The sequence below is a fragment of the Penicillium oxalicum genome, chromosome I (assembly GCF_001723175.1).
Source record: "Penicillium oxalicum strain HP7-1 chromosome I, whole genome shotgun sequence".
In the NCBI taxonomy this organism is placed as follows: domain Eukaryota; kingdom Fungi; phylum Ascomycota; class Eurotiomycetes; order Eurotiales; family Aspergillaceae; genus Penicillium; species Penicillium oxalicum.
The window spans coordinates 5,520,856-5,541,218 of record NC_064650.1 but is presented as its reverse complement, the minus strand read 5'-3'; the positions used below and the strand labels follow the sequence as shown (position 1 = coordinate 5,541,218).

General features: G+C 52.4%; 7 protein-coding genes across 7 annotated transcripts; 2 read left to right on the top strand and 5 right to left on the bottom strand.

The window, feature by feature from the left end:
- Positions 1-45: 45 nt before the first annotated feature.
- On the bottom strand, positions 46-2,721 carry POX_a01829 (Glucan 1,3-beta-glucosidase; the record flags this gene model as incomplete). Its single annotated transcript, XM_050110753.1, has 5 exons — positions 46-427; positions 501-593; positions 655-1,840; positions 1,899-2,357; positions 2,418-2,721. 5 exons carry the CDS (start codon positions 2,719-2,721, stop codon positions 46-48), a joined length of 2,424 nt encoding a protein of 807 aa, XP_049974521.1.
- A 236-nt stretch (positions 2,722-2,957) lies between these two features.
- On the bottom strand, positions 2,958-3,372 carry POX_a01828 (uncharacterized protein; the record flags this gene model as incomplete). Its single annotated transcript, XM_050110752.1, has 2 exons — positions 2,958-3,142; positions 3,213-3,372. The coding sequence occupies 2 exons, from the start codon at positions 3,370-3,372 to the stop codon at positions 2,958-2,960; spliced, it is 345 nt and encodes a 114-aa protein (XP_049974520.1).
- A 2,939-nt stretch (positions 3,373-6,311) lies between these two features.
- On the top strand, positions 6,312-10,576 carry POX_a01827 (uncharacterized protein; the record flags this gene model as incomplete). The annotated part of the gene is made up of 2 exons (XM_050110751.1): positions 6,312-6,433; positions 6,592-10,576. 2 exons carry the CDS (start codon positions 6,312-6,314, stop codon positions 10,574-10,576), a joined length of 4,107 nt encoding a protein of 1,368 aa, XP_049974519.1.
- A 566-nt stretch (positions 10,577-11,142) lies between these two features.
- POX_a01826 (60S ribosomal protein L31) lies at positions 11,143-12,278 on the bottom strand (the record flags this gene model as incomplete). The annotated part of the gene is made up of 3 exons (XM_050110750.1): positions 11,143-11,349; positions 11,437-11,511; positions 12,192-12,278. 3 exons carry the CDS (start codon positions 12,276-12,278, stop codon positions 11,143-11,145), a joined length of 369 nt encoding a protein of 122 aa, XP_049974518.1.
- Positions 12,279-12,775: 497 nt separating this feature from the next.
- Positions 12,776-13,736, bottom strand: POX_a01825 (Hydrolase; the record flags this gene model as incomplete). The annotated part of the gene is made up of 2 exons (XM_050110749.1): positions 12,776-13,605; positions 13,682-13,736. The coding sequence occupies 2 exons, from the start codon at positions 13,734-13,736 to the stop codon at positions 12,776-12,778; spliced, it is 885 nt and encodes a 294-aa protein (XP_049974517.1).
- Positions 13,737-15,480: 1,744 nt separating this feature from the next.
- Positions 15,481-16,407, top strand: POX_a01824 (uncharacterized protein; the record flags this gene model as incomplete). Its single annotated transcript, XM_050110748.1, has 1 exon — positions 15,481-16,407. One exon carries the CDS (start codon positions 15,481-15,483, stop codon positions 16,405-16,407), a length of 927 nt encoding a protein of 308 aa, XP_049974516.1.
- Positions 16,408-18,061: 1,654 nt separating this feature from the next.
- On the bottom strand, positions 18,062-20,063 carry POX_a01823 (uncharacterized protein; the record flags this gene model as incomplete). The annotated part of the gene is made up of 3 exons (XM_050110747.1): positions 18,062-19,306; positions 19,401-19,483; positions 19,619-20,063. The coding sequence occupies 3 exons, from the start codon at positions 20,061-20,063 to the stop codon at positions 18,062-18,064; spliced, it is 1,773 nt and encodes a 590-aa protein (XP_049974515.1).
- Between the last annotated feature and the right edge of the window lie 300 nt (positions 20,064-20,363).

Sequence of the window (20,363 nt, the reverse complement as noted above, 5' to 3'; positions counted from 1 at the left end):
GCAAAACGTATTTCCAATTAGTAAGTGGAAAAGAAACCAGCTCCCCTAGAAAGTAAAGTACGCAATGGTAGCGGCGAAAGTGGCCAGGTTATCCGAGACCACAGCGAGAACATTGTTGTCTCGGACAATCATATTGGTCGTGCCAACAGTGTTGAGAGAATAAACGACCAGGTTCTTGGTCGTTCCCTCAATGCTGAAGATCTCGCTCTGGCAATTCTCCGGGACAGGGAAGGTGGAGCAGGCAGTACTGTAGTGATTGAAGAAACTGTACAGTCCGGCGCCGTAGATGTTCACAGACTGGCTGTTGAGCACGCGCAGCCCCAGGGCATTGCAGTTTCCACCAAGACAGTTGGTGAAGGTGGGATCATGCAAGGCAGAGTTGGTGGGATAGGGGCTGTGGGCTGCGTCTGGAATAGGTTGATAGTAACTGCAAGGGTGACCATGAGTTTTAATGTGTGGGAAGGGAGAAATATCATTGGAGGGGGTTGCCATTGACTTACGGGGTTTCGGTCTGGATGAATCCTGCCATGATTGAGTTGGCACCCGAGAACTGATACTGGTACAAGGAATGATGCTCTACGCCAGTTCCGATGCTAGAGTCGGTGTGAGTAAGAAAGAATTGTGGCTGATGGGGGTGTAAGTAAAACAACTTACAGCCAAATGTTCTTGCCCTCGACCAAAAGACCGCGACCAGTGTACACGGAGATCTGCGTGTTGGCGCCATCATCGAGATCATGGTCGGCGGTCCACAGCCACACATTCTCCAGGTATGCGCCACTGGCACCGCTGGTGATATGCATGGACATGTACGCAACCTCACAGCTCGCGCTCACTGCCGCGGAGGTGGGGCACTGAACAGCCTGCTGCTGGGAGCCAGTGAAGCCTCCAACTCTGGTGTGGACGTCCCACATACCAGACCCAGTTGCCGCAGCCAGGTTCCACTGAATGAGGACAGCACCCGGTGCTGAGCCTTGGGTACTGACAATCATATCAGACCATTCGATTGATCCTGACTCACCAGGCTTTCCGATTTGCATGACCGGCACGGGCGTGGTAATGCTCGAGAACTTGCCTCCAGTGGCCATGATCACCGGGTAAGCCTCACCAACCATGCGCGAGCCGGCCGGCACGTAGATAGTTCCTGTAACTTTGTAGGTGCCTTGATCAAAGTACAGCACTTTACCAGAGGAAGCTGCCTGGCGGATGGCGGACTGGATGGCAGCAGTATCATCAGTGGCACCGTTGCCCGTTGCCCCGAAACTGCGGACGCTCAAAAAAGAAGATACTGGCAGACTCTCGTATTGAGGCTTGCTCTTGGTATAGTAACGAGATGAGCCACTGGCGAGAAGCGCACTAGGACGGGCCGCGGGAGTAATGGCACCCTGGAAGTTCACAGGGCCATTGGGGGTATACTTGTGGCCCTGACCCCAGGCACCAATGGTCGTCGCGCCATTTGATCCTGCCAGAACCGTGCCGCTAACACCCTTCACGGCGACGGGGACATTTCTCAGTGCGATGTTCTCGAGGATGAGGCTACCGGTTGAGTAAGTCGAGCTTTGCCAAGCAGTGTCAACAAAGGTCCGACAGTCCTCGATCGTGCTGTCAATGACATTGACGGAGCCAACCAGTTGGTTTCCTGCGCCGCCATTGCTCATAGAAAGGGCGGTAGTACAATTGGTGACGGTCAGACCCTGATAGGTCCAGCCCCAGTCCCAGATTTGAGAGATTGCAGTCACCGCGTCAGAAATGACCATGTTGCGCATGGTGAATTGCTGATTACCCACGTTGGCGCCGTATAAGCCACCAGTAATCGTGATGTCATTCATGAATCCTCCGGAACCTGCACATTGATGTCAGTGAACTTGAGCGCTTTATACCTGTTCGAGGGGGAAGCATACCGTTTTCAATAAAGATTCCTTGGTGTTGGGTGCCGGCCGCAGAGCTCATCGCAATCACGACATTCTGGATACTGGTCGCCTGTGCAGTAGGCCAATGAATACCAGTGGCGGCGGAGCTTGCAGGGATGGAGGTCAGGTCCAGCTTCAGATTGCGGATCTGTCGGAAGAACACGTTGGTCGACCCCCAGCCCTGTGCCCCATCGCTCTGGTACTGGTCCCCATCGATCAGACCGAGGCCCACAAATCCAGGGGTGGCCTTGAGAACTGGAAGGGAGTTCGGGTTGCCGATCAGCTGGGTGAAGTAGTAGTCAATGATTGAGGTTGAGATGAGATACGTTCCAGCGGGGAAGTAGACCACAGCCGGGGTGGTCGTGCTCGTGACGCGACTCCCGGGACCGAAGCGACCACCATCACTGATAGCCCGATTGATGGCTGCCGTATCATCGGTCACGCCGTCACCTGTCGAGATAGTCGCATGTCAGTGGTATCTCCTGAGGAAGAGAACAGAACCAGACTTACCGACAGCACCGTAGTCCTTCACGTTGCGAAAGACCTTGTAGCCCGAAGGATTTGAGTTGAAGGCGGCTCGGCCTTGGTGAGCGATGTTGGCTAACCAGTATGACGCATCTGCTGACTGCTTCATAGCCTGAAGACTCCCATGCTGATGGGCCTTGGACTCGTTCTTAGGACCATGATAATGTTTATAGTGCGCGAAAGGCTTCAGCGCCTCCTCGACCAAGGCATCCACTTGTGGAAGGTCCAAGATCTGGGCCTGGACTCCAATCGCCACCGAGAGGCACGACAGCAACTGTGCGAAGCGCATGTTGACCTCGGAACGTGCAAGAATTGGAGGTGTGATATCGCTCTCTCGTCCGCAGGACATGCGACCTGTCTTATACCGACGTGATCCCCCAGGGGAGTCACGACGATGGGTCTGCCGACATGCCCGAGGGACACATTTGGCTTCTTCATGGCATGTGCATAGCATCCCACTAGCAACCTTCAGGTGGGGGAGAGAGCCAACCGCACGGCCTTCCTTTCTGTTTTTGGGGCCAAGTCTCACGGAAATTGATGCCTCGCAATGTTGGAAAAAGCTTCCTCACGCGCGCAGGTGCATCCCTTAGGCCGCGCCCGCATTTCCTCCACGCGGGAAATGACCTTCAGAATCCGGGGTTGCATCCCCAAAGTGGCAGCTGGGGTCGAGGTCTCCGGCCCAGCATCCCAGATTCCCAGTAGTGTTCGGCCTGTGAGGTTGTCACACTGGCTGTTTTGCCCTCATGATCGGGTGGACTGCAGAGATCAGAAATCAGGAACGGGCAATGTGCATGCCGATCGGGCCCCACAGGAGAACACTTTGGAAGGGGGGCTCCGAGTCCGACGATGAGACGACCACTCCATCAAATCCTCGAGGTTCCCCCTGGATGAAACGTCCTTGCAGAACAGCCCTCGAGGCAACCTCATTGGCTTGGCTCATCTTCAACGGGGGGACGATGGCTGACAGACCTGTCGATGACTGGTTCCGCAGAGGGCTGCAGAAGCCATAGAAACACGGACCTACCTTAGGGCCTTTGGAATGTGAGTGTCCTGCAATGCACAATACCTCCTGACTACAGGACACTAGCACCGTCCAGTGCACATGGCCGTCGATCGTGAAACTATAGAGCAGTATGAAGGTACACCTACTGTATTGATACATGGAGTCTAGTCGGTAAGTACACGCGAAGAGGAGGAGGGCGGGCTGAACTCGGAGATGTGCAAGGTTTCTGCTATCTTTTGCCCAAATGGTTCTCCGGAGAATATTGAGTTTAATTCTTTTGGAAAACTCTACAACGGGAGTCAGTCTTTCGATTTCCACTTATGAGACTGATGGGGAAACGCTACCTGTAATGAGTGCTTGCCTAACTTTGTGGAGTCGTGATAGATGCGAGGACTAGAAGGTAGTAGGGCGCGTTGTCCGGATGACTCCGTGCATGGCATGAGCTCATCAAGTTGCGGGAAATATGTCGTCTGCCATCGTTGATTGCCTCAGCTTATTTTCATCAAGTGAAATGGATGTGATATGCATGTCAGATCATCATACAGTGCCAACCAAAGGTACGGTCAAATACAGTAGTACACGCACTCCACGTCTCCCGAGTCCATGTGGGTACGTGACTGCATGCAAGAGGCCTGTACTTTCCACTTTCCATCCAGGTACGCCTCTCGTCGGCACGCATCTGGTCAAATTTCCTCACTCTAAATGTGCTCAAGTTTTTCCCGGTCGAGTGTAAAGTAAACTCTACTGGACGGACATCGGCATCAACGTCTCGGCTCCGAATCTGAAATCGATCACGATAGTCCCCCGCAAGTCGGCACGGAAACTCCATCGCGAGGGCGTGGGTCACAACCTTGGAACCCAACTGATGGTCCGCGGAGTGAGTCCGTGCAGCCTGTGAGCCACTCGCGCACGGCCGTGCAGAGCGCACCGGGTCTGGTTTATCGACCCCTGAAGAACCTCTGAACACGCGCGGTTCTTCATCAAAGATGGTCTGCCAAGTCTTGGACTCTCCAACACTCTTCCCGATTTGTTAGCCTTTTGTGGCCATTGGCTCATGTTCTTATTCGTTGCACCTGGTATCTCGGCTCGGCGACTTCGACAGGATGTCTTAGGAACGGTCGGCATCTTCAACTTTCTTCATCCAGACACAGTGAACTGGTCGAGTCATGTTGTCTCCGTTGAGGCGTATTTGAACAGCCCAAGGGATTTGTCATTGTGCCATTTTGAACTCCCAGATTTGCTCACACCCCCCTCGTCAAGGATTCAGGCCAGACTGCTGTGGTGAGCCGCGGCGGGTCTGTGACACCTGACCTCGGCCTTCAATTGCACCTCGCATGCCGAGTATTGACTCGTGATGCATGGTCGATCGATCACGCTCCCAACGATTCCTTTTTCCCCTCACTTCCCTTTTGCTTCTAGAATGATCAGTCGGGCACGGTTGAGGGGGGGGGGGGGGGGTTGTAATTCTGATCTCCCGGATGACCGTCTGGCAATGTCTCGTTTCTCCTTTCTCCTCGTCAAGACGCCTGTCCCGGAAATGAAGACCAACCTTCCCAGTCCCAAGTTCCAAAACTTGAAGAATGCAAGACTAAAACCTATCTCCAACTAACCTAGGTTTATTCATTTTTGTTGTCGTCTAGCCCTCCTCGGCTGTGTTTCCTCTATGTCAACGCTAGTGTTGAGTATTGGACCTCTCATATGGTAAATCAATAGAATCCCTGTACCTTACTTGAGACAAATATTCTTTCCGGTGGGCACATAATCGTTTCCACTGGATAACCATCTCACGCGTGTATGGCCACGAGAACAGTAGTGAAGCCGATCGAAGGGAGGAAATGGCGACCCGATGCATAATGTGGTGGCATCACAGGTACCATAGACCACTGTGTCATTATGCGGCTACGGTATGTTGTTGATATGCTGCCGTGCGGCTTTAACACGGACTTTGCTTCCTTGACTGCGACGTCATTTTGCGACTGACAAGCCGCCTCGCAGACTTCACGATTGGAAGTCGAGTCCCGACAAGGTCAAATCTTGTAAGGAATAGTCCGCACAGGAATCAATCGTACCACATCCACCACATGTGTCTTAGATCAGACCGGAATTTTACCGGCAATCACGCATGGATTCCGACAATATTGAAATTCCATACCGACCCTCGTGGACCCCAGTCGGCGAGGGTAAGGGATTTTGCCGCATCCACGCGTGTAGCAACGCCAAGGTATCACGTGACTTTTATTTTTCTGCGCTGATGGCCCTCTCTCCGCCGCGGCCTCCGCGAACGAGCAGGTGAAACGAAGCTGTCGCCATCCATATCGCTCACTCTTCCATCAAATTCGAGCGTGACGGAATCTTCTCCGGTGAAAGGAACGTTCTCCATACTAATCTCATATCCGTCTTCCATCGGTCGTGCTCTCAACTTCGACCCGGTCGCGCAATACCGGCACCTTGAAAAAAAACGAGAGGCCTTATTCCGAAACGAAGCTCCCACGTTGACCTTCTAGCTCACGGACGATATACATCACTCAGCCTTGCTACAGTGAGGAAGATTTGAAGGAAACTTCCGTGCATTACGTCGAAATTCCACCTTTCTAGACGTGGTTTCGAGAGTGCCGCCACGGATTAGAATCCTCTTCTCACACGCGCCTTGAGAACCGGCTGCACCGGTCGATCAACCGCGAACTCTCCACTTGGCGATATATTCCTTTCTTCTGCTCACCCTTGTCGATCTTCTTGAACCGGCCCTGCATATGAGAGTGCGCCTGGCGTGAAGGTCACAGTCCATCTGAGGGATAGGTGCTCTGGCAGACTCAGCGCCTGCGGACGTCTGCGCCTCAAGCCAAGCGCAAGCACAGATCGTGTCGAGTTTCCGTAGCATGTCTAAACGCACAGCGCAAGGTCCTCAAGGGTCCAAGGAAACAGAACTTGACTTCGGAATGCAAGGCACGCCAGATGACAAGCCCCAGCGGGCCACCGCCGCCCAGCTTGCCAGTCGAAAGTAAGTTGATTTCTCTTTTTATCGGCATTATCTTCACAGGAGGAAAGATTTGGTCGTATGGGGCAGACGGACTTGTTGAGGCGGTCATAGAACGCGTTCAAAATTCAGGTGTTGGAAAAGGCAGCGCAAACTTTGCCGGTTCAATTTGGTCTGACGAGCAAACAACCGTTCCTGGACGCTTTCCGTGCTGTTCAGTCGCGCCTGCCTATTCTGAAGCTGCCTATTCGGAGTTCTCGATGTGTTTCCACATCAGCTCTTCCGCATCGTGACCTTCGCGTATTGAGATCCTCTGCTGTTCCCCTTTCGCCTCACATCTTGGCTGTTTTGTCCAATGCGCGGCTTCTGGCTCTCTTCGGTCTCCCATCGCACAAAACTACGCTCTATCTCATCCCCTGCAGAATCTCTCTGTTCGACATGGCCCAACGCAATGCGGAAAGCATGCTGACTTCTGAACCCTCTGGTGTTGACAGGATAAAAGAAATTCGAAAGCGCCCTCGTGGGACGACTCCTACTGGTGGTGCTGGCGAAGCACCTGCTGCTTTCGGACAGCTACCATCTGCTCCGGCTTTCCAGCCTCCTTCCTCTTTTTCAGCCCCACCAAGCCAGCCAAGTGGCTTCAGCTTCGGCCAGAGCCAAAGCCAAAGCTTCCCAGGAGCCACTGCGGCTCCCGCCCAGCCGAGTCAGGACTCGCCATTTTCTTTTGGGGCAAGCAACTCGACACCGTTCAACTTCTCCGGAGGGTTTGGAGCGGCGCCCAGTAACCCATTTGCCGGCTCCGCCTTTGGGGCCGGCAATGCTGCTCCCGCTCAACCAAGCACCAGTGCCACTTCGGTGAGCTTCGGCGGGTTTGGAAACCAATCCACTACGCAGCCGGCCTTCTCATTCGGTGCCACCCAGACTGCAAGCTCAACCGCCAGCGGCTCAGGGAATGGCGGCTTGTTTGGTCAGACGTCTGGCACAAACGCGTCCAGCAACGCTGCAGGAGATTCGATGCAGATGTCTCCAGAGGCAAAACCGAAAAGCATCTTCGCTGCATCATCAGATCCTCAGGGCAAGGATATCTTTGGAGGCTCTGGATCCTTTGGCAAGCCGGCCGTGTCTGCAAACAATTCCGACTTTAACCTTGACGGCGCTCATGTTGCGTACAACGTGAATAAGCAACCCGCTGTGGAGGGTAATCCTTTTGCGCCCAAATCAACAGCTTCCAGCCAGCCGAATGCGTCTTCCCAGAGCAAACCGTTTGGCAGTCTCTTCGGGGCAACACCTGTATCTTCTAATCCGCCCGAATCTAAAGCAACAGCCGATAGCAATGTGTTTGCTCAAAAGCCAGCTGCACCCAGCAATCCCTTCTCGTTCCAATCTGCGTCTTCGGACACTGCCAAAGCCCCATCTACACAAGCTCAATCCGGTGGTCTCTTCTCAACAAAACCGGCTTCTACACAGTCTGCTCCAAGTGGCCTCTTTGCCCAAGCAGCCCCGTCCCCGAATCTCTTCGCACCCAAAGCTCCGTCGAGTGATACAGCTTCGGCTGCACCTTCGACACAGACGACAAACAATATCTTCGGTACTTCAACCACGACCCAACCGAGTATCTTCGGGGATAAATCGTCATCAAAGAGTTTGTTTGCTCCCCAATCTAATCAAGTGGAAGCACCGGAAAAACCGGCACAGTCGAACCCGTTTGGGAGCTTGTTTGGAGCGTCATCGAATGCCCCTGAAACTCCACCATCCAGCAAGCCTGCTGAGACAAAGCCTTTTGCTGGTCTATTTGGAGGGCTTCCTGCCACCACAAAACCAGCCGAGGCTTCGTCCACTTTGAAGCTGTTTGGAGCCCCAGTGCCCGCAGCAGCACCGCCAGTTGAGGCTAAGCCTTCCGAATCAGGGTCGCAATCTACATCTCTCTTCGGGGCTGCTGCGCCCACATTCAACGCTCCGCCGACGACTGGCGCCACTCAAAGCCTCTTCGCCGCCAAACCAACCACTGAGCAACCCTCGACGAGCCCCGCGAAGCCGTTCGCCAACCTTCCTAGCAGCGAAACTGGGGCTGCCTCTTCCAAGCCTGCGTCAACGACCGACCTTGACAACAGTAAGCAAAAGGAGATTCCCGCGACCTACCAAAGGCTCAAGATTCCGCCCGGGACAAGCAAGGAAGTCGCCGAGGGTGCAGAGCTATTGTGGAAGATCCGAGCGCTAGATACTCAGTTCCAGAAGCAAGTTCTCAAGTATCAGCCTGGTATTGATTGCTTTGATGATTTGATTCTTTTCTACATGAGGATCCGGAATGCGATGGGGGCTCCGGTCAAGGCTTCCACTGAAACTAAGCAGAAGTCCGCGCACGTTGATGTTGTGAACGGCTCTGCCACGTCTAGCGTTTTTGCCAAGTCCTTCTCTGCGCCTAATTCGGGCAAAGAAGCTCCTGCCTCCTCTGTGTCTGCCCAAGGTACTGCCAAGAGCCTCTTCGCCAATGCTAGTGCTAACGGGAGTGTGACATCTCCAGCACCCGCTGCCCCTGCCGCTTCTCCGGTAAAACCGGCAAGCAATATGTTTGCACAGGCGGCATCTCCGGCGCCAAGCGCTTCCGCTTCTCCAGCAAAGCCAACCGGAAACATGTTCGCGCAAGCGGCGTCTCCAGCGCCAAACTCTTCGGCTTCCTCTAAGCTCTCTGGTAATATGTTTGCTCAGCCAGTCTCGCAAGCGTCTCAAAATGGTACAGCCACGCCGACTCCACCCAAATTTGGGGCCAGTGTTGGCACCGTTGATTTCATGGCACAGTTCAAGCAAAAGGCTGAAAAGACCATGAAGGAAGAAAAAGCCAAGCGCAAGGCCGAAGACTTTGATTCAGAGGAGGATGACGAAGAGGAATGGGAACGTCGGGACGCTGAAAAGCAGCGTGAAAAGCGTGCCAAGCTCGAAGCTGAAGGTGTGAAGAAGAAGAAATCCGTCTTCAGGAACGGAAAATTCGAGTGGGTGGATGTTGATGAGCCAACTTCAGCTGACTCAAGTGGCACTACGTCTCTGTCTACCGACGGGCCTGCGGACAAGGCCGTCGAGAAACCATCCGAGAAGCCTGCTGCCAGCAATCTCTTCGCGCCGTCTGATAGCGCCTCTATCACTGCCCCGTCTGCGGGCTCTTCCACTGGGTCTATTTTCGAGTCTTCAGGTCGACCCCTCCCTGCATCTGAGAATATCTTCGGAAGTCTCACCCCAAGCCAGAACGACTCTGGCAAAGACAGTGACGAATCGGACGTCGAAGAAAAGGTCGAATCCAAGCAGGCAAAACCCGCAGAGCCGGCGGGTGCGGCCAAATCCAGTATCAATGCACCACTTCCAGCACCGACTGCGGAAGCTGGTCGTAGTCTGTTTGACCGAGTCTCGTCACCAACACCAACCCCTCAAAAAGATGCTGCTTCTTCCACGTCGAGTCTCTTCTCTGCCAGTTTTGGTCAAAACAACTCCTTTGGCAAGTCAACGTCTTTTGGTCAAAACAGCACTACATCCAGCGGAGATAAGAACAGCTCATTTGGTCCATCTATGTCTTTCGGTCAGAACAGCACAACGCCCGCGGCCGGCAAGACCAATAATCCTTTTGGTCAGTCCATCTCATTTGGCCAGAGCACTACCGCACCAGCAGCCGATAAAACCTGGAAGCCCAGCTCTCCCATCAAGTTTTCTACCGAGTCCGCTGCGGCTGCCACCTCAGCGCCTGCTTCAACTCTCCCATCGACCCAAGCTTCAAGCGAGGCCAATTCTGGGGCCGCCACCCCTGAGGATGAAATTAGCTCTGGTGAGGTCTTTGATATGTCCAAGGCAAATGCAGGCGAGGAGGAAGAATCGGTTGTTTTTGAGTGCAAGGCTCGCGCCTTCAAGCTGGCTACCGGCTGGCAACTACAGGGTACCGGTGTTTTGCGTCTGCTCCAGCATCCCGGCACGAACCGAGCCCGGATTGTGCTCCGCACCGACCCCGGCGGTAATGTCATTTTGAACACGTTCCTGAAGAAGGATTTGGATTATTCCCGACAGGGGAACAGTGTTCAGTTCATGGTCCCTCAAGCAGACAAGGCCCAGCCGGAACACTGGACTGTTCGTGTGAACGCGCAGTCTATCGAAAAGCTCCACCCAAAGATGCAGGAGATCAAGAACTGAGGATTCCGCGTTCAGGCCAAAGAATTGTGATGGTCCCGTTCTCTCAGGAATGGGAGCTGCCGTCATGGTTTCCGGTCATGGTTATTGTTTTTGTTTATTTTACACTTTAAAATTTTTCTTCTCATATGTTGGATGTAAGATATCAACCGGAGTCTTTTCCTGCCGATTTTTTGCTTTTTCTGCTACAAACATGTATCGAGGCACCGTTTCGCCTTGAAGGCAACTTGCATCTACAGCGACCTCTTATTGTTGAATGAAGAAAGCGTCAATTCCATTCTGGACGTCTGACAACCTTGTTCCATCTTCCGTATGTCATTATCGGTTCCGTCGTGTCTGTCGATCTACTCTCTTCCAGAGGGATGGATGGGCTCCGGTGCCACATCAATAAAGAACAAGGTGGCCGCCGGCCCTATATCGACTTAGGACTACGACTACACCAATTGAGAGAAGAGAAGAAATTTTGTGGCAAGAAGGTATTTTAATTTTGAAAGGCCCCGACCAAACCCCAATGGCGACATGGAATCATAGAAGCGACAGCATCAATTGCATTCAAAAAGGAACTCCATTTACGCGTCATCGACGGTAGCGGTGTGGAGACCCTTGGCGCTCTTGACGTTGACGGCCTGAACGTGGGAGTAGAGACGCTCCTTGGCACCCTCCTCGTCGTTACGCTTGCGGGAGATGCGGATACGGAGACGGAAGGGAACACCCTTGATACCAGCCTCCCAGACCTTCTTGTTCAGGGCGGGGTCAACACGGACATCCTTGGTGCCCTATTCCGCGAGAAAGAGATAACCAGTCAGCTGACAGGAGTCGCGAGGGTGTACACCGGAGTTTTGGAGAGAGTGGTTCGAACTTACCATGGCCTGCTCGGCGAAAGCACGGATCTCCTTGATAGCACGGGGAGCACGCTTCTTGAAGCTGACACCGTGGCACTATAACCGACGAAGAAGGTTGCAATTAGTCTTCCGTCCGAATGCCATCTGGGAGAGATCGAGAGGATCTCTGCGAGAATTTTTTTTTGGTTTCGTTCTGTTTCGGCCATAGAGGTGGACTTCATAAAACTAATTTCTTCTTCTTCTCCTTTGCGACCATGCCACGACCGGACGGATAGCCCTATTCCTGACTTGATTCACTCTCTCGATATTTGCTTGAACATGGCATTCGAAATGGAATATCCATTTTGTGAACAAAGTCCATCGAGAGGGAGAATCGCGCAGGACAAGAAAAGACTTTCCCGTCCGATCGTTACAGAGGGTCGGCAAAAAAGGGGTTTCTGTCTTCGCGTCTGGATTTTCGCGAGATGAGGGAGATTGCGGTGGTGTGGTTTTTAAGGGTGGTTGAAGAAAGGAAGGGACAACAATCAAGTTGTTTTTGATTTCCCTTTTTTTTCCCGCACCCAAGTGCGCACACACACTGTTTTTCCTCGAAGAAGAAACTCCATATTTCAGGAGAGTGTGTTCTCTGTCCAATTTTTTTGCCTCCACGGTTGTTTCCGATTTGTTCACAGAATCGATTCTCGTTCACAGAGAGGGGGAAGTTGTGGGAGGGAGGATCAAGTTGAAAAGAATTCATAGAAAACTTTTCGACTGTTTCCTTCTTGGATTCAACATACCCGCTTGTGGAGGTTGATGGTGTACTCGCGCGACACCACGTCGGAGATAGCCGAGCGGGTCTTCTTGCCGGTGTTTGCGGAGGACATTTCTGGTGGTGGATGTTAAAACCTGAAGGCTCTGGAGATGCGCAACGAGTCAGAAATATGAGGGTGGGAGACTGACTGAATGTTAGGGGGTGGTCGGCGACTGTGGGCGGAAGTTGTCGATGAGGAAATTCAATTTTCAGCGTCGGGCGGGTGTAGTTCGTGTGGGCCGCTGCGTGCGTTTGCAGAGTGGGCTCGCTTATGCGAATCTGCGTGTGCTCATTGGTGGTCACTGCGGCACATCATGTGACCATCCAGACCCAGTGATTTGTGCCTCAGGCCTTCAACTCATCTTGTGGTCCCTCCCGCCAAGGGGGTCTGGTGCGCCACCCGCGTGCTGGTCAGCCTACGGGACTACGCAGACTATGGAGGTCATTTCGTAGTCTTACGAGCTCCGATTGAATCTAAAATGACATCAACCGCATAATTAAAGTCTAAGCAGAATGATAGATGCTAGTCTTTATGCATATCGCCTCCTCCAATCACACTCCCCAATGCATCTATTTTGTGCTTTCGCCGCTCACATCGGGGTATACATCAAATCGTCGCTGGGTGTAAATGGGAATGCTCTTTCGGGTGTTCACAATGGTATCGTTGTCCAAATCGGCATAGATGATCGTCTCCTTCTCGTCGGCTTCAGCCAAGACGCCTGCACTAGGGTCGGCAATCAAACTGTGTCCATACGCATGGTAGCTTGCGTCGAGATCCCGGGAAGGGCTGCACAGGGCCACATATGTCTGGTTATCCACGGCCCGAGCTCGGCCCAACAGAGACCAATGTAGCGGTCCCGTGGTGGTGTTGAAGGCGCCAGGATAAACCAGCAGAAAAGCGCCTTTGCGCGCGGCGATCATGGCAGACTCCGGGAACCGAATATCGTAACAGATGGCCAACCCGATCTTGCCGTACTCGGGCAAGTCGATGATTGTCAATGAGTTCCCAGGCGACAGGACCTCACTCTCTTTGAACCTGATCTTTCCCGGGATATCGATGTCGAAGAGATGCGTCTTGCGATGAGTGCCGATAAGAGATCCCGACGGGGAGAAGACCAAAGACGTGTTGTAGTACTTCTTGGACTCTGGCTCCAATTCGGGGATACTACCACCGATCACATAGGCATTTGCCTCGGCGGCGATAGCTGACAAGGCATGGAAGGAGGGAGATTGCTCTTTGGATGGTGGGGAGGGATGGAGAGTCTCTGCGTATTTGGGAAAGTATTGCGTGCCGTAGGGTGAGTTGAAGCATTCGGGGAGAACGATCAAACGTGCGCCCGCTTGAGCGGCCTCGAGAACCTTGCTTCGTGCATGGGACAAATTGATGGACTTGTCCGCACCTAAATCGAATGTCTTGTGGTGAGCACTAGGGATAGGCAAGAGTGGGCATGAATAGCTAAGCGCCGGGTCAATTACCTGATGCCAGCTGGACCAGCGCTAACTTGAGAGGCTTTTTGAGGAAAGTTGCCATGATGAATATGTGTATATCTGCTCTCAAGATTTGCTAGAGAAGAGTTGCAAAGGGCGTCAATCGAGACAGTTCTTCCTATGACGATCGACTGAGAGGGGGGGGGGGGGGGTGCAAACCAGTTGGAGGCGCTTTAATACGAAACTGGAGGTGCGGGGGAGTTTTGGATATCAGTGAACCATCGCATCGATTGCGGCATCGGGGTCACTTCCCGGGCGGTCTCCGACGTCAACCGTTCGGGGGAAGTGGCAGGAGTTGGAGTTCCTGACTTACTCCAAGGGTTACCCCAACTGAATATACATACAGTAGCATCGTCTAGACTGGAGATTCCAACAACAATTTCTTTTCTTTTCCTTTTTTTCTCGGAATCAGGGCTCAGTGGCCATTAATTCTGGCCGCTGGATTGAGTCTTTGAACAGCAAACTTATTTTGTAATTGATCAGTCATCTCGATTTGTGAAAGAATCAATATGTCATAATTGACACATGAGTGGCTTTCATGTGGTGCATGTATTGTATTTCATGCGGGCGCCCGCTGCCCGTCAGTTAGTATGGATAGAGCCTGTTGCCCGGTCCAAAATGTTGTCCTCATTTAAATGGTATATTTCCTCATGATGCACGGCATCTAGTAAATATACTGAGGGGATCTCAATCCGGAACCTGTCCAGTGTTGCTTTTCTTCTTCTCGCTGCTCTGGAACATTTACGTATCTGTACTCGTTTGCGCATGGTCGGGCCGATCGGTATACATATTAAATGACCCAGTGCCTGGTGCTGACCTGGGCAAATATAAACAATCACCCTCCAGGGAACCGTGCTGTACGACAGTGTCTGCTCTGCATGGATATCTTCGGGCAAAGGTACCTATCATCATCTACGAGGGGGCGGATGCTGGAAAAAATCTCATCAACATAGGTAGATCATGTTCAATTCAACATTGACAGAACGTGGGCTGAGAAATCCTGCCATTACACAAACGATTGATGATCCAGAACGGCCAGCCTCTCGAGGAGAGAGACCTACGATCCGGATTTCAAGGCCTGGACTCGGTGTAAAGTGCCTGATATGGACAGCCCTGTGGAACCTTGTCCGAGGCACGGGTGATCTTCACGCGGTAGTCGCACACTTCCAGTCTTGCCACCCGCATTCGTCCAGGCTGGAAAGTGGAAGTGTGAAAGAGTGCGGAAATGAGACGAGACTCGGCGGAACTTTACCATTTTCCTTTTTTTTCCTATTTTTTTGGGGGGTGGCCTTTTTGACTCCCGTTCTCGGTGACATCACGTGGTCTGCCCCCCCCTCCTCTTCCAGCCCTCGCTGTCCACTGGCTCAACCGTTCGATCGTCCATGCAAGAAATTTTAGGGTTCCAGGCTAGGAACACCAGAGGGAGGCGAATTCTTCCCAGCACGTTGACACGTCGGATGGCTCCCCTCCGTGGACATACATGATCTCTTGTCTGCTTGATATCCTCTGCATGTCCTCAGTGCTTGCGCCAGAGAGCCTCCCACGTTCTGTCTGACTGCGGAGTTGGGGCGTCCTGCAATTTGACCAGCGCCCATCTGTCGCGCAATAGACCTGCACGGAGCCGCATACGAACCGCCTTCTTTCCATCCGCCTATCCTTCTCTCTCTCTCTCTTTTCTCCCCTTTCCCTGTGACAAGGGTTGGCCCATTGTGCCTGATTCTTGCAGTCGGAATCAAGATCCATTGCATTCTTCTATCTGTACCCTTTCCACCACGCGGCATCCCGTCATGTTCGAGGATTTCTCCTTCTCCACACCCTCGTCACGGCCGGGCCGTTTGACGGTAGATGTCGATGACCGGCTGATGGTCGACTGCGACAGTAGTCTGGTCTCGCCATTGTCGTCACGATGTCCTTCGCCCCAGTCGCACCGATTCCGCAATCTTTCGCGGTCTCGATCATCCTACTATCGATCGCAGCAGCAACAACAACACCAACCGCCTCCGACCTCCGTGCCGTTTGCCTATGAATCCAAACGGCTCTCCATATCCACCTTGACGCGAAAGCTGCATGAACATACCCTTCAAACACCCGGCGACGAGTACGCAGAACAGGGCCGGCTAGCCCTCGACGGGCCGAGACTGCCGGGCCGATATGCCGGCTACGTTCTGACGCCGCCGGACACGGATCACGACAGCGATGGACGCGCAGAATCTTCTCCGTCCCTGTGTTCCAACCCCAGTCCCACCTCGATTCCCCCCGAATTTCTCGCCCTCGACCGGGCAGACACCCCAAATCCTATCCCAGATATCCCTGATCACCTGGACGTTCGCATTCAGCGGCAACAAATCTCTCAGTTACAATGCAACGAGGGCGACATTGATGCCGTTCGTCGCACCGTTGTCGCAGAATCCACCTTCCATCCTGACCTGCCCTCAGACGACTGTCACCCGAGTTCACTCCCGCCCCGATCCTCGCCGCGCCGCAGGGCCCTGACATTACAGCGCAGCCGGTTTGGACCCGCGGATGCTCCCACGACCGAGGGCCGAGGCGGACGACTAAGGAGTAACTCGTGCGCAATGCAGTCTCATCGAATCGAGAAGAGTCATCATACGAGTCACTCGTGGCGAGACATGTCTAAACGAGGCGATCACCATGGTCTCCGCAGGAAGAGCATGGTAAGCGCCGCTTTGGCTTCCGTGGTCGAGCGGTCGTGATCAGCTGCACCCGGATCCTCTTGACTCTAAACATCATTTTGCTCCTTGTGACTCTCTTCCCCCTTTTCTCTCATCTTTACCCTTTTTCAATTTTCATGTAAATAGTTGAAACTGATACCCGATATTTCTCTTTTTTTTTTTTTTCTTTTTTTCTTCATTTTTCCTTCATTTTTAGCCTTTCTTCTTTCCTTTCAATATGAGTCTTTTCATGACGAAGTGGTTCTCGACGTCTTTGCGAACTTGTGTTTTCACATCTTATCTTGGATCATTGAATCCACAATGAGCGCCTGGATACGGCTGCAAAACACTACCCCTTCCTCGATCTAGGTCAGATGTGAGATGAATTACAGCCTCCTCAACCTGGACCCGCAGTTCTCATCAGCCGTGCCATTCACAATCTTCCAACTCCACCAGTCCTCATCCATGCAAGTGTTCGAACCAGACATGCCCAACTTGGAGCCCCGGCCTGTGTCCCTTGAACTCCATCGGGGATTGTCCAGTACTACCTAAATGGAAAGCAAAAAAAAGAAAAGAAAACAAAAGAAAACAAAAATGTCTTTCTTACCTTCTTTCCTTGTCTGTCTCTTTTCTACACCCTGCCAAGTTATTATATACCCATCCATCTAGATTCCCATCTTAACTTCCATTGCAAACCTTGGAAAGTATCTTGATGCCCAAGTCCTTCCTTTCCACCTATTTCTGCAAGATCCCTCCTTCTCAATCACCTGTGATGGGAGGTAAACACCAGACTACTTTCGAGAATCCTCTTCCGGACTCTACCTTTTCTTTCTGGATATGCATAGGTAACGTCCATTTTGAACCCACGCTGTTGCCCTGTACCTACTACCCGGACAAGAGGACAGGTGGGCTCTCGATGCCAAGATGGTTCCAAGGTTGATCCTGATCCCAGGACTGCCAGTTAATACCTAGGTATGTGAAGAGGTGCATGGACGAAAGAGATAGGTACCTGTTCATGGAAATGAGCTGGTAATTTACAAGTCGCGGCCACCTACTAACTATTTCTGAAAGAAAAAGCCAAGCTTCTCTCTTGAGCGGCTACGGCAAGTGAAAAACCAAGATGAAAGAGGGAGAGCGAAAGGTGGCTCGAAAAGGGGAATGGTATATGATATGCATGATCCATTAACCTAAAGTGAGTATCTCTTTGTACATTCCAGTGATGATGATATAGGCACCGAGTCTCAGACTGGGGCAAGTGGAGTCGGAAATAAAAAAAAGTGTAAGGATGAAAAATAAATTGTGATGTGGTAAGGGTTAAGATGAATAAGAATAAGATGAAAAAGGGTAAGAGGAAAAAGGGTAAGAGGAAAAAGGGTAAGAGGAAAAAGGGTAAGAGGAAAAAGGGTAAGAGGAAAAAGGGTAAGAGGAAAAAGGGTAAGAGGAGGGCCAAAAGTCAAAGGGAAGGGAAGAAAGAGGAGAAGAATGGAATGGCAGACACCCCCATCCGAGGTAGAGGCCAAGAAATCATATCCATAGAGAAGAGGAATGAGGAATTCCCAGTAGAAGAAGGCACGACAGAAATGGGACACACCCGTGGAGCTCAACTCTGCAATGTCAATTCCATCGTGGAGTCGTTTCCTCGGCAAAACATAAAATATCAATGATACTGCACGCGTGGGAGAGTTCTTCTTATTGCTCAATTTCCAGACCGCCAGCTGAAAAGTTTCTTCAACTTCTTGCGCTGTGAAAAGGAGCCTTTGCGATGCTCCTTGTGCGAGTATCCATCTCCAGACGCGGACTCAGGACCTCCAAGAGAGACAGAACTACCGAATCTGCGCTGCAGATCGTCCAGAGCTCGTGCCGAATTCCCTCGTAGCCCCATGTTTTCCGCATTGGCAGCCGCCAAGACAGACTGAACGTGGGGATCAAAAAAGATCGGGTCGTACGGGTCGTAGTGAGGGCCCGAGGTGGGCGTGGAGGGGAGAAAAGAGGGAGACATGGTATTGGCATAATAAATGTCGTATGGTGAGGGAGGCTCCGAATATCCACCACCACGGCCAGCACGGCCAGCGCCACCATTAAAGGCCGGAGGTGGTGGTAGATCCATCAAGACTCCGCGATCACGTTCATCAACCTGGGACCACTCCCCATTGGCATAAACGGGCGAGCCCGGCTCGCCGATATCGCTCTCGCCACAATGGAATCCAGACGGCGATGCAGGGGATGCCGAGAATGAGGGATCTGAGAGTTGAAGATCCGGCGCTTCCTCGCGTCCAGGCGTGGAAAACTGCTGTATCTGGGTGAGGGAGGTGTCGATCAGACCGAATTCAAGCGCTCTCTTTGGAGACGCGGGGGCCGACTCAAACCCGTGTGGATGCTCAAAGGACGACCAATGATTGGATTTGTGGATAGAGTACTCGGACAGCGAATGAAGGTGATCATGCACGCCAGGTGACGATGAGGGCACATCCATCATGGATTGTTTTGGGGTCGCGCATCCCATGGACGGAGAAGTCGTGTACAGGGACGGCGAGGAATACTGAGATGGGAACGAGGCGTCGGTGAACTGGGAGAGAGAGACATTGTCGTAGCCCTTGGCCGCTGTCGTATATGGTTCGGAGAATGGGGTGGACTCGGTGTGAGAGTCAAAAGAAAGGACGGAACAGCCGTCGACGTCCTCAATAAAGGAAACGATCCGCGTCACATCAAGCGACTTGCGGGGATTCAAAATCTCAAACAGCGCTCCCCCGTGCGAGACAGTAGCAACGGCCTGCGACGACGCCAACATTGGAGATTTTGATTCGGTTTCGGTGCAGGATTCCCACGGCTGTAAGAAAGAGTGACCTTGGGTCGGAGTCTGGGAACGTGTCTGCCGTTGAGTTTGGGGCTCAGATCGGACTGGGATCTGACCGTTCCTCTGAAGCTTCTCACGAAATGTATTCTAAAAAAAAAACGAATCAGAAGATGAAATGGAACCACAAGTTCTATCAATGGGGGAATCGGATGGCTTATTTAGGGTTTCAGGGTCGACTCACCAATCGTTTTCGATTTGGCCGTGGGCGTGTCAACCTCGCCTCGACGAAATTGACCCGTGCGCTCTGCGAGGGTGGGATGAAAACTGTCAAGGGGGAGGGGGAGATGAGGGTCAATTGTCTGTCTCGCTTTCATTTCCCCTGAATGTGTGCTTCGTTGTCATCGAAACAAGAAAAAGCACACCACATGGAAGGAGGGGAGAGAAGGGGGATGCACGTACTGGCAGAAGCTTCGGAAAGTTCACAATCGAACTCACTTTGATAGGAGAGGATGCTGTGCGAATAAGACGGCGATAACGGAGGAGGACTGGATGCCCGCGAAGAAGTCGAGACCGCACCCAGGGACAATGAGCGACGATGGTAAGATGGATGAAAATGCAGATTGGACTTTGCAACCTTGCGCTTGAGGGTCTTGTCCGAAGGATGATCAACGGAATCGTTCACGCACTCGGCGGATCGCGACAAGGACTTGCGGTAGTCGTGGAGCGATAGGACGCCCGAGATGCCCGATTTGATCGACCGAGGGGGAAATGACACGGCATCTGCAGGAGTCGCTTCGAGAGGCGTGCAGAGTGCATGAACACCATGAAACTCCCGACATTTGGAACAGAACAAGCTGTCCAGCAGCTCGGCGCTGTACCAATTGGCGAACGGGTCGTGAACCATATTTGGCGATCAAGATTGGATCGGTTACTTTAGATGGCCGTTTTGCGGTACGTCTTTTCTGCGTTCGCTTTTGCCCTTTTTTTCTCTTTCTCTTCAACGTCCGTTATTGTTGTCTGCCTTTCCTATGTTCTCTTCTCACTTCAATCGTCGTCGTCTTTTTTTTCTTTTCTTTCTTGTTCAAATCAACCGATCTCAACACCAATTGCTCTTAGAATGTTGACATGTCACTTTGCATCAAGTGGATCGAGTCGATCAGTCCAAAGCGGGCGCTAGCGCTAGTCCTGTCTATTACAGTTTAGA